The 18,569-nt window shown below is 40.0% G+C and overlaps 1 protein-coding gene and 1 long non-coding RNA gene across 12 annotated transcripts; one reads left to right on the top strand and one right to left on the bottom strand.

The window, feature by feature from the left end:
* Positions 1-967: 967 nt before the first annotated feature.
* Positions 968-16,311, bottom strand: ADNP2 (ADNP homeobox 2). Of its 11 annotated transcripts, XM_072033351.1 has the most exons (6): positions 15,998-16,311; positions 14,064-14,260; positions 10,887-11,381; positions 9,717-9,836; positions 5,879-5,968; positions 968-4,439 (listed from the first exon to the last, which is right to left on the bottom strand). In XM_072033351.1, the coding sequence occupies exons 4-6, from the start codon at positions 9,822-9,824 to the stop codon at positions 1,437-1,439; spliced, it is 3,201 nt and encodes a 1,066-aa protein (XP_071889452.1). In that variant the 5' UTR covers positions 9,825-9,836; positions 10,887-11,381; positions 14,064-14,260; positions 15,998-16,311; the 3' UTR covers positions 968-1,436. The 11 variants fall into 11 exon arrangements, with proteins under 11 accessions (XP_071889452.1, XP_027306981.3, XP_027306982.3 ...); XM_027451180.3 differs by lacking the exon at positions 14,064-14,260; XM_027451181.3 differs by lacking the exon at positions 14,064-14,260 and having other exon boundaries at positions 10,887-11,038.
* LOC119715740 (uncharacterized) lies at positions 4,774-7,849 on the top strand. The gene is made up of 2 exons (XR_005263122.2): positions 4,774-4,841; positions 7,775-7,849. It is a non-coding gene; the product is annotated as an uncharacterized lncRNA (long non-coding RNA).
* Positions 16,312-18,569: the final 2,258 nt, after the last annotated feature.

Here is an 18,569-nt window from a genome sequence, read left to right as displayed (position 1 = left end):
AGGGGGAGGAAGGAAAGTAATAATTATAGGTTATTACATGACTGGCTGTTAATGAATTTTGGAAGCAGTGTCTTACAAGCCAGGTGAAACCAAGCATATCCAGAAAAAAGGAACAAAACTGAAGACCTCAACGTAACCACCAATAATTCAATATACAATTCGTTATAACCAACTTTTCTGTAGTAGGGATATTAAATCATACTGAACAAGATAATCTATTAGTTTTATACCATTCTTATGCTCTCTGTAATAAAAATAATCACCATATATAGATAGCTCTTTTTCAGGAAATGAACAATTTAGAGTCTTAATGCCACCTATTCAACCAGTTTGCGTTTGTATTATTTCTCACTTCAAGCACTTAAAGATGTACCTAATTTGTTGGGGAAGAAGCACTGCTCGCTCACTACCTCATGCAACACCCATTTAAAATGAAAGTAAAAAAAAAAATCTGATTTTTCACTAAACTCCAGTGATACTTGGATAGGGCTTCTAGAGATCAGTTATGTGCATGGAAGTCATATATCCCACATTATTGGAGCAATGTGACACAATCCAAAGCAGTTTTTGTTTGTTGGTTTTTTTTTGAAAAAGAAAAACTAAATGCTGGTACCAAGCTTTGAACAGCATTTAAACAACCAGGTTTCAACACCAACAAGAAAAGAGTAAACACTTCTGGTTAGCAAGTTCTATTTAAGAGATAATAAACACAACCATTTCAAGTCAGTTAACTGTAACTCTTCAGCAGGCACCCCCAGCCCCTCAAATCCCCACCACGTTAATACTGGTAGGGTATTATGAGTCACCAGACTTCACTGGCACTGGTAGTATTAAGGAAAGAGAATGCCAGGAACTTTATTGCTACCAGCACATTCAGAACTTGAAGGGACCAATGGATGTAAAGGCTACAAGCAGATCTCCAGCAGATTAAAAAAAAAAGAGTTAAAAAATTACAAGGACTGAAAAATACAAATAATCAAATAGATGTATTTCATCTAGTTTACCTCAGTATTTTAAACATTATACATTTTATTGTTTAGAAAAGATGATGACATTGCAGAAAAATAAAATAAAATTTGTATTTAACAGCACAAAAGTTTTACATGGTGGTATAAAAAGTCTAATGGGAGCCTGGAGGAGGAAAAAGGGAAACAGAACAATAAACAACAACAAAAAAAAACAAAAACATATTCCAAAAAAAAAAGTAAAAAGCTAAAACAAATTCCAGAAGTGTAAATCTGAAGGTTTTAGCTGTTTCAAATACACAACTACGTGTGCCTTTCACAATAACAGTCACAACTGAATGAGACTTTCTGTACTACTGCAACCCTTCAACAGGCCAGTCTGCAAGTTAAAACAAACATTTCAATATAATAAATTGCAAAATTGTTAAGTATGCAATTATGGATTGCTTTTAGTTGTTATAAAAAGCTCGTTTACATATCTAATGCTTCATCTTTTATATTCAAACTGTGCTTAATGTTTTTTAGTTCAGACATACTGAAACCCAGCAGCACAGATGGTTTGTGATTATTTATTGCCTTTAAGCACGTACTCCTCCTTTTCCCAAAAAATGACGCAACATCAATTTTCCAACCATACAGCAGCGAGGATAGCAATTCCAATTCTTTTTTTGAAGGATAGGGCCTCTCGTGAAAGTAGTCTGTCAAAAACTGTTTCTGAGCATCATACGAATTGTGATCATATTGTTTAGGATCTACTGCTAGAATATGCAGATCCTCACTGGAAGGAATTTTCTTTATCTCAGTCCTATTAACCTTCTGTCGTTTGAAAGGCACTAGCCCTGAATACAATTCTTCCTCTGGAGATAGAGCTATGCCAGTACATAAGCTCAGAGACTGCTGTTCCTTATTCCTTTGGTCTTCTGCAACGAAACAGGAATCAGATAGCTTCCTTTTCAGTATCACGGAATCATGCTTTTCACCATTCACAAACAGTAACTCTTTTTTCTCAGTACGTTCAAGCTGCATCTTCATGCTTGAGTTGCTGTCTTTGGGAGCACTTCTACAACGGAGCAAATGCACAGCAATAGCTGTTAGAGTCATATTTCCAGTGTACACACCACAACAGTGGATGCACTTGAAAGCAGGAGACTTTAGAATTGTATGTACAGTTGGCATAATATGATGCCTTTCTTTCAAATGCATTTCATAGGTTCTTTGACTAATAAATGTTCCAAAACAAAAGGGACAGGTTAACACTTTCTTGCTGTACCTGTTGTTCACTTCTGCTGCTGCCTGAGGTTTCACTTTGATGTAAACCGGGACTAGCGTCCTCCAATTTACTCCAGCAAGCACTGCCAAATGTACTTCTTTTTCACCAATGTCTTCTTTTGGTAACACTGTACTGAAATCAAAGTGAGGAAATACAAGGTCACCCTGAGCCTCATTACCTAACTGAAATCCTCTGTTGCTATAGTCTGCATGTAACTGCTTTTTCCCATTATGAGTAGTTTTATTGTGCTCCACGAGGCTTTTTAAGTCATGGAAAGTAACTGTGCAAAACAAGCAAGCTAAGCCGTGCATCAAGAGATGTTTCATGAGCTCTTCCTCACAGAGAAAACACTTACAAGAATAACACCGGACAGTCTTCTCTGTCATCCACCTTAGAAAGGGTGCACAAGCTGCAAGTTTGTCAGGTTGCTGTGTATCCTTCATTTTTACTTCACCGTGTTTGTGGGCCACTTCCATGTGTACCTCATACACGTTTGACGGGAAGAGCTCATTGCAAACAGGGCAAGTCTTCCATTGCTTAGCCTGTCTGACAGCCTGACTTGTTTCAGGACGAGGTGGGGGAGCTTGTAATGATAGATTTTGAGACGTCAAAAGCACAGGCGGAGAGGGTGCACTAGCTGGTGACTGAGATAATTGAGTTACTGCTCCAGACTGCATTAGTTGGATAGGCATTTGTGGTGGAGTAACTGTTGCTACTCCACCACCAGGAGGTACAGGCAAAGTAACTGAAACTGGGGCAAGCGTGTATGTAGGTATCCCATTAACCTGCTTCCCGGTTGGGATCAACTGCCGAAGTATAGAACCTGCAGTCAAAAAAGCTGCATTTTGGGAAACTGCGGGTCTAACTGGCTGATTTACAGGGATAACTGCTGGGGCAACAGGTTGATTAAGCTGAAGAAACCCAGGTCCGACAGGAACAACTCCAGGTGCGACAGGCTGATTAAGCTGGAGAACCCCTGGGGCAACTGTCTGAGCCACGGGAAGGACTCCGGGACCTGTGGGCCTGTTCACATTCCCAACCGAGTGGTTGACAGAGAGAACTGCCGGTGCGACTGGCTGATTCACTGGGAGCACTCCCGGTGCCACCAGCTGATTCGCAGGGCTGACAGGCTGAGTTACAGGTAATGTCGCAGCTGCAACTGGACTATTTATAGTACCAATAGGCTGATTAATAGGAAAGAGTCCGGGCCCGACAGGTTGATTAAGAGGAATAACTGCAGGGGCCACGGGTCTGCTTAGGGTCCCAACAGAATGATGAAGAGGAACAGCCGTCGTCCTGACAGGCTGATTAAGAGGAAGCCTGTGAGAAACAATTATAGGCTGAGAAGGTGATGGCTGAATACTAACACTATTCTGACCTACAGGAAGATGACTGGATACAAGAGTAACGTGTGATGGGGTAACAATGGGAGCAGAAGTTGTATGTGGAACACTACCAGAGGCACTTGGAACAGTCAGAGATCTGACTGTGTTCTGAACTGGTTTTGACTGCACCACAGTCTGGTTTTGATTGTTCTGTGGAAGTGCAAGTTGGATGCAAGCTGGAGCTGTGATGGAACCTGCTGGGGCTGCAGGAGGCCCTGAAGATGGAGCAGGCGCAGCCGCACTTTGGGGAGGCTTTGGAGCAATATGCATTTGTTTCACAAGTCCAGGTTTCTTAATGTGTTCTGAAATCACGGACCGAAGTTTGTTCTCCAGGTCTCTGTGTGTTTCAGATGTCAAGACATGATACATTAAAGAATCCTGGCTGTTTGCAGAAGCATTACATTTTTTACAGTAGTGCTCAACAGAATTCTCTTCACTTTCATCAGGTCTCTGGCCAAAATATATACTTATTAAGTTTTCAAAGTGGTTCATCAGAACATGTTTCTTCATATTATAGTACAATGTGTCTGTAAAGTTACATTTTAGACACGTGAAGTTTATGATATCACTCCTGAATTGTTTCATGCCATCCAAAATGCTGACTGTATAGTTCTGTATTCTCTTATTAGATGAATGAAACATCCGGATATGTTTTCCCACTATTTTTGGCTCAGAAGCAAATGTACATTTTGGGCAAGGAACCACAAGCTCTTGGTCCATTTCATCTTCATGGCAACGGTGCAAGTGATTCTTGAATGAAGTAAGCAATTTTGATGAGAACTTGCATAAACTACAGCAGTACGGCTTGGTTCTGTACCTCTGCAAACAAACAAAAAACAAACAAAAAAATCCGCTTAGAAACCACCGTTTCCTAAATCCCTGTTATCTGTTTTAAAGTAAGTCTGCTCTATCACCTGTCAAAAATGCCTTCACTGTATGCATAGTGTTTATCTACTTGGTTTCATAGAGATCTGTTTTTGTTGAAAAGAAGACTTAAAAGATGACATACTTGAAGGGAGAAACATTTGTGCCCACCTTCTTCCCCTGTAATTTATTAAGCCTTAAGTGGGTTCATTTCTACTTCAAGTCATACAAACTAATTATGAAGCCATTTTTAAGAACAGATTTGACAGCTTTTTCTCCCTTATTGCAGCAACTTTGGAATAGGACACCTTGAAGGACCATCTTCTTTTCTTCCAAATCTAGGCAGCATGAAACCAAGTAAGTGAATGACATAGATCAAAGAACCAAGGTTGCTTGAAGAGAAATACAAGCTTAGCATTCAAAGGACATAGCTTGGCAAATCGGATCAACATCTGGTCCTAAACCTGTGAATCCAAGTTCAGAAAAGGAGAACTAAGAAGAACTAGAAGACAAAGCAGACAAAGGTCATGGGAGAGGGGGAAATCACTTCCTACTAAATGAGCTTAGCAAAGTCTGATTGATTTGGTCAAGTACAGCAACTACTGTACTTGATAGCCTTAGTTCTCATTTTAAACACAGTAAGTACAAATAACAAACCCTGGCAAACCACCACCATACAATTCTAAACCCTTACCTTTTTAGTAAGATGAAAAGAGGAGACCTACTGTTGTTTACAAGTTGTAAAGGCCTTCCTCATGGAAAAGGGTCTCAAGACTCTTCAGCACGACTCAGAATACCTTTTCTCTGGATATATTCCTATGCTTTATACATGATTTCTATACTTTTATACTCCGATGGGTTTCTAAGATACTTCGTTTTGTCCATCTCAACCCTGCCTTTCTTGGAGATTCTAGCTTCACACAAGGTTCTATATAAAGAAAGTAAAAGCTGTTTCACATACACAAATCTAACAGGAATGTTTTTTCCACTGCAACCCTACCCCAAGCTGCAAATGAGAATTTCAGCTTAATCCACTTCTACCTATGCAATCCCATTTTCATCCTTCCAATGAAAAAAGAAGCATATTGTGTATAAAACCATGTTAAGTCTACATATCAGATGAGGCTAAAAAGGCAGAATGTTAGCATGATACATGAAATATTAACGTTCAGGGTTGTGTCCTTCAAGACTCCAAACAGAACAGTCTTTACAATCTGATGAATTACAAAAAAAGAACATAGACAATGAAAGACTATTACCCAACAGTATTTAGAAAACAAAGCTGTAATTACCCATAAAAATGGGTTTTAGCTTTAGCTTACTTCTGAAGTTGGTAAGATACAGCAATTCCACATGTACATCTATTCAGAATTTCTAATACAAAAAAAACTTACCTTCCTTTTGCCCACAGACTCCCAAGGAGAGACATCACTCCATGAAGTGTTGCAGAAGTATTTTTCACCTGGGTCAAAACTTTTAAGATTCTAAAGAAAAAAATATGAAATCTGCTTCTGTAGGTCTGTTCTCAACACAAAAACAGTCTCAACACAGAGCAAGTAAACAGGATGAATGCAAAGTTCATACAGTATTCAGGTTTCAAAACTCAGTTCAAAGTTACTTCTCTAACTCAACTTCGATTTATGTTACCTCAATTACTAGCTCAAATGACTGCCTCCTGTGATAGTGGGAATTCTGAGAACTTCATAGTTACTGAACATAATATAGCAAAAATATTTATACTTTAATTCCCTTGCTTCTAGCCAAGTTCACAGTGAACAATGAAAGACCTTTTCTCCCTCTACCTTCTCTTTCTAAAACTTCAGTATTTCAGCATTTACTTCCATTTATTAACTTATCATTATGGTTTACTTTGCAACAGGAGTCAGTATTAAGTTTCCATAGCATTACTATGCTTTTAACTTGGAAAGACAACGGCATTCCCAGAACCTTTTCCCAAGGAATAGCAGTATTTTTCCGAAATCTGTAAGAGTGGCATTATTATATCAGGAACAACCATATCAGAGTAAACAACTTTCCTTACAGCATTCTTCTAATCAATTATATTAGAACAATTTAAGTTCCCCAACCTTAAGTCAGCCACTACTATAAAGTTCCTCTCCAATTTTCTGAGGCCCACATACCTCCAAGTACAAACTTCATGAAAAAAATAAAAATAAAAAACAGATTCCTGTTTACTAGGCATTTCTAAAGATCCTTGGCCAACTCCAACAATACCCTAGAGTGCCTTAGGTAAAACATAGGCTATAAAACCAGGCTTAACCCACAGAACATAATATAGTTTCTCCCCTCACATTCCCCTTCCCTTCCACAAACCATTTTTCACTTGAAATTTCTTCAAGATGCTTAAAGAGGGTACAATGTTTTCATTTGTGCACCAAAACCCACTGGAGCAGCAGAAGCAGGTAATTAAGACTAGCTAAGATTAGCTCACTGTCAAGAGAAGCGGAATTTATGCATCCTCATAGTTTGTGGTCAAAACCATGATGCAATACTTACAAGCAATGCAGGATATAAATAGCAACAACAACAAAAAAGATTAAAAAAATCCTGTAGCAGTCAACGCTACTTAATGCAGACTTTGTTTGCACTAGCTTCCTGCCTGCAGGGTGCTAACGTGAGCATCGCTATCCATGCAACAGAAAAGCATGCTAGTGATAATTTTAATTTAAATTAACTTTTTTCCATGATTTAGAGAAGTGTAATCAAGTCTGCAATAAGCTGCTTTCTAGCTTTTTCAACCTGCAAGTTGCCCCAAAGAGAATCCTGAAAGTCTCAGAACAATGAACCAACTTTTTCCATTCTAATTAAGGTATTGGTACTACCTAAGTTTACTTCTTAAGCCAAACATTCCTGAAAGCTCATGAACTTACAGAGAACCCTTACCCTGAGAAAGACAAGTTAAGTTCCACACCCTTATAGCATACAGTGGTTCTATTCTAAGTCTTGATAGAGAAAAAGACTCAAGATTTACAAGTGTTTAGTTGAACACACCAGAGTGAGCTTCCTGAAGCTTAAAGCCTACCTGAAACATTTTGCTTCTCGTTTGAGTACCCTCCACAAAGAGAGGCTCCTAGACTTGAACACCAGACTCCTACAACCCAAACGTGTGCGCTAGTAGGTCTAGAACATTTTGCAGAAATGTCTATTTTGTACAGAGAAATATTCACTGATAAAGAATCCTTCTTATCACTGCAACTGGTAAGTGCTGCAAATGGCTTATTCTGAATTCTTGTTTGATGTCCAGAAACTACATGTTATGCTCTTTCCAGATCTTATTTCAAGAAGAGGAAGAAAATAGGAGGAAAACTACAGAAGTGAAAGGTAACAACGGGAGAATAAAACCCTGAAACTGAAAAACTCTGACATTACAGCATAATCATACTTACTAGTGTTACTTTGAGAAACAAATGCAATTTAGCACAAAAGATTTTCTTCCTAGCAGAGAGCAATGAAGAACTTTGAGCCCAACAACTGATCCTGCTGGTCTGAGCTACAAGGAGATACTGAGCTGTACATGAAGTTCCTTCACTTTCCTCAAGCTGCTATGCACTGCCATGCCTTATTAGAACGGTTTAAAACCAATCTTAAGTCCAGATAAGAAGTCAAGTCTGCATCAGATCACATCATACCGTTTCCTTAATTGTCCTGCCTCCTCAAAAGCACGATGTCCAGAAATCCACCTTAATATTTGAAGAAAAAAACAAAAGACCTTAAGCTACTTCTCTCCTACTAAAATATCAGGCATCCTTTTCTACTAAAAAGACAGTCTGTCAGCATACAAGGCAAGTAGAAATTAATTCTAAAAACAGTTCTTGTTCCTGGTTAAGTCATGAACAGCCCCAGATTGTCTGGGAAATAAAAGTTAAGTTATATTTTGTAAATAATTCTCTCTCAGCCAAGCTTATACTAAAATGCTATTTTAGAGGCCTGCATTTCACATCATTTCCAGAATCAAAATGCTCACTGGGTTCCCTGCCACCACTTTTTTTTTTTTAAATAAAACAGAAAAACATATTCCTTATTCACCATTAAACCTCAAAGAACCTTCAAAAACTTAAGATTGTAATCAATTCCATCACAAAAAACTAACGTAATCAAAATACGTTTACTTCAAAGGGTCAAAATAGAACAGCTTCTGAATGTTAATTTCAAAACAATACATAACACAATGAAAACAGTGCACAATTACTAGACAAATACACTGAGCTTTTACATTTAGAGCTAATGTTGTGCAACCACGATAACCAAGAACATTCCAGAATTAGATACGCATGTAGATCTTATGTAAATGATTTGAAAAAATGCTTATGCATTTTCAAAAAAAAAAAAAAAAAACACCACAAAAGACACAACAGCACCCCTACACAGAGTTAAATTGTTTTAGTCCCATCACAGAGAATTAATCCAAACTCTCGCCTACAGTCAATGTGAAGTTATGAACATATCAAACAGCCAAAAAAAAGCCCACTTATCAGCTGTTTGAAATACACTACCGTTTAGTAACCTAGTTGCATTACCAATACTTGCACTTTTTCTGGTAGTAGGCTTGCCAATCTGATGGCATAAATTCCTTGTGCTTGTTGCACAGCACCTTCCCCTGTAAGTGGTGACAATGGCACTAGATTCACTTTGATCACCTCAGTACCCTTACATATGCTTTTGGAGTTACAGAACTGGACTACAACTCAATAAGCCAAGTTTGGTATTTCTCCCTGGAAAGAAATCTTAGAGGCCTGCAGCAAGATTACTTGGATCCAACTGCTTGTTGTTTTTAAAAATTCCAGTAATTTGTATATCCTTCAGAGGTTTGACTCAAGTCTTCATGTGCTTATGATTTTAGAAGAACCATAAAAAATTTCTGTATAATACACAAGTGACATTTCGTTAGTCTGTTGTGTTTTTCTTCAAGTTGTAGTTTCCTTTTGTTGAACTATTACTAGCAGAGAATACGCAGCACCATGTATAACTTATCTTGTTGAGAAGTGCAGCTTCTTTCAACCTGATGTCCTACAAAATTAAGTTCCACACCTAGCAAGTAAGTACTCGTACTTAAGTAATCCTTTAATCCTTCAAGTCAATACACAATTTTCTTTTCTTCACCCCATCATAAAGACCTAGGGCAGACGAACATGATATATACACTAAACACTGAAATATTTTTCAAGTTTGTTTTTTTTTCAAGATTGTTTTACGTTATTTCAAATGCTTTACCTTCAACAACTCCCTGCAGCTGTCAAGTCCAAGATCCACAAGAATGCCCTTCACCTTTTTTCGAGCCTTCCTGATGTTATCAAGATTTTGAACAGGAATTTGAAACATTTTGCACTTTTCCTGAAAAAGAAATACATAAAAAGTGATGTCATATTTGAACACAGGCACTTGCACTTAACAATATTACGTTTTAACAATTAAAGTATTAACATTTAACAATTAAAACATTAAAATCTCAAATATATTCCTCAAAATGTAAGAGCAAAAGCTTTAAAACAAAGAAATGGCCTCATTAATACTAGCAAGTAGATCAATCCCTTCTCCAGGGTAGGAGGAAGGAATCCCTTTGTTTCTTCACTGCTATCTAAACAAAATTTCAAGTTTCTTCTTTCTAGATCTCTTCATGTCTACATGCAAGCTACAATGCATTTTGTCTTTTTTTGTTGGTGGTGGTTTTTGTGGTGTTTTTTTTTGCTGGAGAACGTGAACATAAGAATTTTACTAAGTTGTCTTCAAAAAAAAATTGCCATCAGTTCTTTTAGGAAAGAATATCAACTCTTTCACCTTGAACGTTACAGTGCCTAGATGAGACACTTTGTTAATCTGTTATGTTGACACATTCATACATGTCTTAAATACCACTGCTAGCAGAACCTCGAATTTCCTTTTTTCTCCTCTCCCTAAAGAAATCTGCTGCTGTATGGGTTCTGACATAAAACAGGCTACTGCAAGATTAATGTAGCAGCAAAAAAAAAAATGTCATTACAAGCTACAGCTGTATGGCATTGATAGCAAATATGCTAAAGCAGGGCAAATTTTTTAAATGCATGCATGCTTTCAGTGTCCTCCTTTGAAGTGTACACATCTCTATTGCCTTGCCCTTCTCCAGAATTTGGATTTACACCCTATCCCAATCCCTCCACAAAGGTAGGATAGCTGGAGGTCAATACATAGAGGAGGAAGATAATTTAATCTCCTGCTGGTCACCTATTTGAAGGGTTGTTGCCAGATGTGTTTGCCCATCTGTCTAAAAACATACCACCAGCAATGGTCTAGCACTTCCCCAACAGCTGGGCTAGGGGGGCATCATTTGTATGAAAATTGCAATTTGTGGACAAGATGTACAACTGAGTTAGTTTAATCTGGAAAAAAAAAAGTCAAAGAACTCACATGCTATTCTCCTCTTCTTCTCCCCCCAAAGGAAAGGTGTGTAGAGAGAAATGGAGAGGGAGCCCCATTTGACAGATGCTATTCTTGTTTTCTAATCTTCATTGGCAAGAAGTCTGGAAGACATTTTGATACCACCATGGGTGTGGGTGAACCTATATGGAATGGAATAAATCACAGTGAGTAGTCTGACATTCTATCAAAATCCAAGCAGTAAAATGAAGATTTGACTTCAGTTTAAAAAGAGGACTTCAGCTGGGTATTTGTATTCTCTGGTTAAAGCCTTGTTATCAGTCACTCTATGACAGCAGGTTATGTGCACCAACCCCATGGTCCGCTGCAGATAATGACAGAGCTGACAGGATGCCACCACACTCAGATCAGCAAGAGGGAGATGTGGTTCAGTACATTAGACTCCACTGGAAACAGTTTCTTCATCTCAGTCCTTGGACTTATACACTGATGCTACTGAAGAAGTAGACATCTCTTGAGCCAGGTCTACCTCAAGAAACAGAAATATTGGTATATAAAGGTTATATAGTACATCACATCCACGCTTCTCAGTTTTCTTAACCAGCAGACTTTCTGAAAAGTGACTTCCAGTCATTAATCCAGGAGAAAGACAAGTAAAAACAACAGCAAAAGAGAATCCTGAACACAGGGGAATTATTTTCCAGTTTTCAAGTAGCTGGTCTTCAATCCAAACAGATGTGCTTCTGTACCACATACAAGGTTACTCAGCTGGTCCTTAAACAAACTGCTTGGGAGCAAGATTAAATTATTCACCTAGTGTACTCGTATCCACCAGATACAGCACTGTCCTACCATAAAGGTCATGAAATTTTAACTTTAAGTTATCCCTTCAAGCTCTCAGTTCATACCTAGATTACCATATTACCCATACTCATTTCCTATAGATTTATTTCTCTTATTTTGGACATTCTTCAAGCCTTAGCTTGTACACTGTTTCCATGAGTAACTTCATCAACCTTTTGTCAGTACGCATCCCATTCTTAACCAGCAAATTGAACGTAAAAGCACTACAGTAAAATCAAACCTGAGCTACTCTAGCGAAGGAGTCTTGATCTGTTTCCTATGTTGTTAAAGGTAAATTTACTTTAAATTGTACCCAACTACTGTTATCAAACACTACTAATCCACCGAGTTTTCAGAGACAGTGCATTTTATAAAGGAAACAAGTTAAGAGCACAATTAAAAAATCATTATAGCAGCTTATGTCCCAATCCAAACTCAGTTAACGTGAACAGTTCTGAACAGGTCATTCAACCATTTTCTGAGCATCTTATCCATTGATCTATACTTGAACACTAGATGCAGAAAATAATACAACCCTAATGAAAGACTTCACTAAAGGTTCCCTTCCCCTTCTGTAACATCTACAACATTTTGGGCCCCTCACTACAAGGACATTGAGGTGCTCAAGTGTGTCCAGAGAAGGGCATGGAAGCTGGTGAGGGGTCTGGAGAAAAAGTCCTATGAGGAGCGGCTGAGGGAGCTGGGGTTGTTCAGCCTGGAGAAAAGGAGCTCTCTACAGGTACCTTAAAGGAGGCTGTAAGAAGGTGGGGGTTAGTCTGTTCTCCCATGTGCCTGGCGACAGGACGAGGGGGAACAGGCTAAAGTTGTGCCACGGGAAGTTTAGGTTGGATATTAGGAAGAACTTCTTTACCAAAAGGGTTGTGAGGCATTGGAATGGGCTGCCCAGGGAGGTGGTGGAGTCACCATCCCTGGAGGTCTTTAAAAGACATTTAGATGTAGAGCTCAGCGATGTGGTTTAGCGGAGGACTGGTTAGTGTTAGGTCAGAGGCTGAACTAGGTGATCTTGGAGGTCTCTTCCAACCTAAATGATTCTGTGATCACATATTATAACGTACAATTACATTCAGCTTTTTGACAAAGATGACTACTGCAGCTCTACCCCTTTCACTAATAACAAGTATTTTAACAAAGTAACAGACAGGACAGGTCATCCTAGCCAAAGGCAAATACTACTTGTTCACCAAGTAACTGTGTTCAACTTCTCCGCATTTAAAAAAAAAAAAAAGTAAAAATATCAACATTTCACCTCTTGAAAGTGAGAAGTCACAACATGAAAGTTCCTGTTTGCCTTCCTTTTAGACATATTTTTTAGAACAATTCTCATTCACCCAGGAGACCCAGCCTGGCCTGCTATACAAAGCAGGCACAACAACAAATCGCAACCATAGTACACAGTGTCTTGGCCATTCAGGTCCTGAAAACCTCCACTGAGGAATTTCACAGACGCTCTGTGAAACCTGTTCCACTGATGGACTGCCCTCACAATGAAATGTTTTTTTTCCTTATATCAGTCAGCACCCTTTTAATTTGTGTCCCTACAGAAACCAGGCATCTGCAATCCAATTAAACATGAAGCTGGTATGGAGCTGGACCAAAGACATACAAGCAGGCCTTCATCACGCATGCAAGAGGTTTCCAGAAAATTAATGCAAGTGGACAGCTAGATAGAAACCCTATTAGAAAAACCCAGAGAAAAGGCCACAGCGTGGCCCTTTTTAGACATCAGATAATCTACACAGAAGCTAGACCTGAGGACGTGTTCTTAGGAAGCCAACGTTCACTAGCCCACTGCTCATAGAACTGTTTATAATAGCAGAATTATGAAATGTTTACAGCATTTCATCCTTTTGTATTATCTACTTTGGAAGTCCAATCATTTTTAGTTTTTATACCTTCTCAACTAAGAAACTGCTTAATGATTAACTCTGGAGAGTTGTAAAGACCGGTTTTATGAAGACAGCTTTGAGGTATTTCAGTCAGAAACATTTTAAAAGGTTTCTTTGTCAGGTTACATTTCAGTGATACCCAGAGTTGACAAACACTACTAAAATGAGAATCAAGAATTCTTTAAATGCATTTGAAGTTAAGTCAGTTTTAGTTGAGAAAACAATAAAACCAATTCCATTCCTGAAAATGGAAATGAGAGCAAGCAATCTACTAACTCTCAAAATCTAAACAAAAAAAACTCTGAATGACGAAGACAGCAGATAGGAAGTTATGCACACTGAGAAACTGCCTTATAGAATCCAAGGTCAGCTTGGTCATGCCAAACTGTACTTTCATCAATTTTGTTTCCATCAAGGACCATTCTGAAAGGCATACTAGCCCTCAAAGAAGCCATACCTGTATAGCTGCTCAACTACGTGTTACAGGGATGGCTCCATTCCCTGAACTCTTATCTCTGCTTCTGAAATAGTCCTAACCAGATTTAATAATACATTGGTACCGAAGCTTATCCGGCCTTTGGAGGGAGAGAAGAAATACATTGAGCTTTCTATCAACATCTGTAGGTGTCTCAACAGCTTTGAAAGATTTGATTCCTGAAAATAGAAAAACAGTCAACTGATTAGAATGGGTGTTTTTTTCTTTACTATTTCACTTGTTGTAAATTAATATTAAATTGACTACAGGGGAAAAAACCATAGATTAATAAAACTTACTAAGAGTAATTCCCAAACAAGATGATACACTTTATCTTCTCAAATTTCAATTTTTATCCAAGCACAACTTGATAAAAATCTCAGGTCAAACTTTTTTTTTCCCCCCTGCAATTAAATCAGAAACTTCTAGGGGTCTGGAAGTATACAGCTCTTTTAGTGACAGTAATGCTGCTCTTTTGTTAGCTGTAAGTCACATACCACTTAAAATAGTCATCTAATCCAACAAAAAGATGACCATCAATTCAGTATTTGCCAACAAAGTAAAAAAACACTGAGATACGTGATAATATAGACAACAATATCAGCCTGCATCTTATCTGCAAAGTCAAGTCAAAACAAATTTGGATCACTAACTTTAGCTACTTCGGCTTAAAGAAATGCTGCAATTACTATGAGAAAGGGACTAAGTCCCTCAAGAGCAAGAGGCCTTCCTAGAGCGCTGTAGTATCACACAGAGCTTGACTCCTTTCCAAAGTCAGCAAGTCAGCATTAGCCAGAGATCAAAACCAGCAGGACACAAACTTCTTCTGGAGGCCTGGAGCATCTATTTCTAGATTACTCAACTCCAGCAGCGCTCATTAGCCCCATGCATGTGAGGCGAAGAGTCACACGCAAAGCCCAGCTACTCCAGGAAGAAATGCAACTATGGGCTTCATTCACGTATGTCATTGAATATATGCCATACATTCATTGGTATGGAATGACTCAAAGACATTTCACACAGATGCATATACAGACTCCATGGCATCAATAACCCGCACCCTGAGTAATTCAGCAAGGGGATAGAACTGAAAATTATTTAAAACTGTGCTACAAGTTTCCTTTGAAGGATTAAATCACTCAAACACAAGCCAGTTCTACTGGTGTTCAGCAAGACCAACCCCAATCAAGGGATTTCCAGTGCTAAAACACAAGACATTAGAACTGTTTTTATATCCTTTTTCATTGCTTCTAAATATTTGCTATAGTCTTTATCCCATTAACGTCCCTTAGCATTTCCTTCATAATTTTGCATGGATGGTAGTGATGTGGACATCACCACTTTCTGGAAAGAAAACCATTTCAGATATCCATTTTGTCTAGAAATAACCATCCACAGACTTTGAGACATGTAAAAACAATTCCTTAGGTACTCCATCACTCAGCGTAGACAGAAAGTGGGAAAAAAACATGGTCCTAAGAAGCGGTTTAGGAAACACTGATCATAAGGCATTAAAACTCTATGATAAAGAGCCTCATTACACAGACTTCCAGTTCCCGATCACAGGCAAACCCAGAAGTCCCTGCTTTGGTCATGTGCCCTGCAAACATGGGAAAGGGAGATTATTCTGATACAAGCCCAAGAAGGTTGAATGCAAGAAGAAACAGGTGGACATCGCCAGTTCAGTGAACTGCGGCTGCATTCTCCTCCAGCAGCCTCAGCAAGAAGCCAAGCACCCTGGAGTCATCGCTTTGAAAGCCTCCACCTAGAGGTTTGGGTGTGCTCTGGCAGCCCACAGGAGCCCCCCTTGTGCCTGGCCCCCCACCCCACCCCGGCACCCGGCCCGCCCCCTCGGGGCCGCCCGCACCGCCCCCAGCCCCCCGCGCCCCCCTCGGGGCACCTCCACCTGCACCTACCCGGCCGGCCTGCAGGGGGCGCCCGCCGCCGCCTCACCGCCTGCCGGGCCGGGCCGGGCCGAGGCCCCGCTCCGCAGCCTCCGCCTCCCGCCCGCCCGGCGCAGCGCCGGCCCCGCCGCCCCGCCCCGCGGCTGCTGCTCCTCCTCCCGGTCCTGCTCCTGCTCCTGCTCCTGGTCCTGCTCCGCCGCGCTCGCCCCACGAGGCCGCCCCCGCTCGGCCCCCGCCCGGCCCCGTGCACAGCCCGGGCGCCGCGCACGGCCTCCGCCCGCTCCTCCTCAGCCGCCAGAAAGAGAAAATGGCGCTCGATTTGCCGCAGGAAGTGACGTCGCGCCTCATTTGCATGCCAGGCAGCCGGCCAATGGGGAGAGGGCTCGGCAGAGGCTCCCATTGGCTCCCCCGAGGAGGTGGGCGGGGCTTGAGGTGGGCGCCGCCCCCCCCTCCAACCCACCCACCCGCGGCGCACCTGAGCCCCTTGCACCTGCCCCTGCTGGCGGCTCTCGCGAGATCTGGCGCCGTGACGTCACCCGGGGGCGGGGCCTGGCAGCAGGGATGGAGCTGGCCTCCATGGGTGGGCGCCCAAGGGGCACCTCCATGGGCTCTGCGCAGGGGGTCTGCCATGGGGTCTGCCCATGGGGTGTGAAGGCCACAGCAGTAGACCGAGTGGGATCATCCCAAAAAACATCACTAATAAAATGTGCACCTTGACAGACAATTCTCCTGCCCATTGGTTTTTTGGGTTTTATTACGCTAATGACCACAAAAAACATAAATCTTTGTATTCGAGGTTCCAATAATTGCATTGAAATGTTACTTGTAGAATGTTCTTGTACGATGCCTTTCCGATATTAAAAATCGATAAAATATAATTTCATTAGTTGAGTGTTTTCGGCACAGTTGTATAGTCAATAATGGTGTAGGCGAGTCAAGACTCAGAAAATTTAATGCCAAGAAAAATGGCAGCCATTTATGATAATTTATTCATATTTATATTATATTATATTATATCATATCATATCATATCATTATATTTAAGATAAATTATTCATAGTAGATACACCGCCACAACATTACAAAAAGTTATTAGTGCCAGGACTTACAATTTGACACGGTAAATTAAAGCATAGCATGTTTTAATAAACTTGTTGGCTTCTTTTTAATATGTTGCTATCTCATAATTCATAAATAACGAAATATGGCACGGCCAACATGGAAATACCCAGTGGCTCCCATGTAATCACCAACATTAAATTTCTCTTGCAACAAAGCATCACCAAACAATTACGGAGCGTTTTAAACAATGGATGCGTTAAAAAGATTAACTCAAATAGAGAACAAGGTTGTGAAAGGGGCCTTCCACCGATGAACTGCAAAACTGGAACCTCTTAACTTGCAGAATCACTTGAGGTTGAGGTTGGAAGGGACCTCTGGAGGTTATCTGGTCCAACCCCACTGCTCAAGAAGCGCTGTCTAGATTTGGTTGCCAAGGACCATCTCCAGGCAACTTTGGAAATCAGCCCGTTTTCTAAAAAGGGGAGGTACTTTATAAAATGCATAAATTAATCTATCTATGTGGTAATTTCAGTTGTAAATCTGTTATGTACTTATCTCCAGCTGTCAAAATCCTGCAGTGTGCTCCATAAACTCAGCTCCTGTTTGAATTAACTTGAGTTATTGCTCATTTACTTGGAATGGGAGGTTACATTTTCACATTGCAGGACCAGCACTTAATTATTGAAAACAGGTCTAATAGCATGTGCTTAAGACTTTCTAAAGTGAAACTGGTGGGAAGACTTCAAATTCTTCCAGTTACAGAAGACAAACAGGATAGCAACATGCAGAATTAAAATATGAGGATGACGCAGAAGAACACAAATGAATTGGGATAAAATGGAGATGCCATGTATTTTTCCTATAAATCAACAACAGTGTCAAAATATAAAAAATATGTATATAATTAATAAAAATAAGTGGTTCTGAGGACCACAGTAGAGTTAAAAGAGAAGTCAAAACCACACAATGTAGAGAAGAAGAAAAAGTAAAAAAGATCAGTTATTGCCTCTTACATAAAAGTGATAGCTTTGAGCAACCAAATACAACGGGATTAGACATTGAAATGTATTTCAGGACAAGTAGTTCTCCAAGGCACTTTCTATGGACATAAGAAATTGGTGGATTGTATTTTATTTACAAGTAACTTTGCTCTCATAGCAGACATAAGTATTTGTTCAGCTAATTGCACCTTTTTAGTAGGATTTTAACTAGCATTTAACATTTAACATGTCAAGTAACATTTTTGCTTATCCTATGTGCCAGTTCAGCTCTGGAGGAAGGGACAACAGCAAGCAAAGGCTTTGGCAGTTCTCAATGACTTCTGAGCACTTTAGTCCTGTCTTCTTCTTGAAGGCAAGATTCACAACTTCAGCTCTTTCACATTACTTCTACTCAAACAGAGCAATGGGAGCAAAGAGTACCTACCGGCAGGTGTACAGCTAGCAGTGGTTTTGGCAGAAGGGAATCATCAGTACCTATAGTGAAGACAGAAGAATTAAGTTCTATAGCTGCCTTCTAAGTC

Source organism: Anas platyrhynchos, chromosome 2, assembly GCF_047663525.1.
Source record: "Anas platyrhynchos isolate ZD024472 breed Pekin duck chromosome 2, IASCAAS_PekinDuck_T2T, whole genome shotgun sequence".
Classification (NCBI taxonomy): Eukaryota; Metazoa; Chordata; class Aves; order Anseriformes; family Anatidae; genus Anas; species Anas platyrhynchos.
Note: the sequence above shows the minus strand (reverse complement) of the source record. Positions and strands in the feature narration are given on the sequence as shown.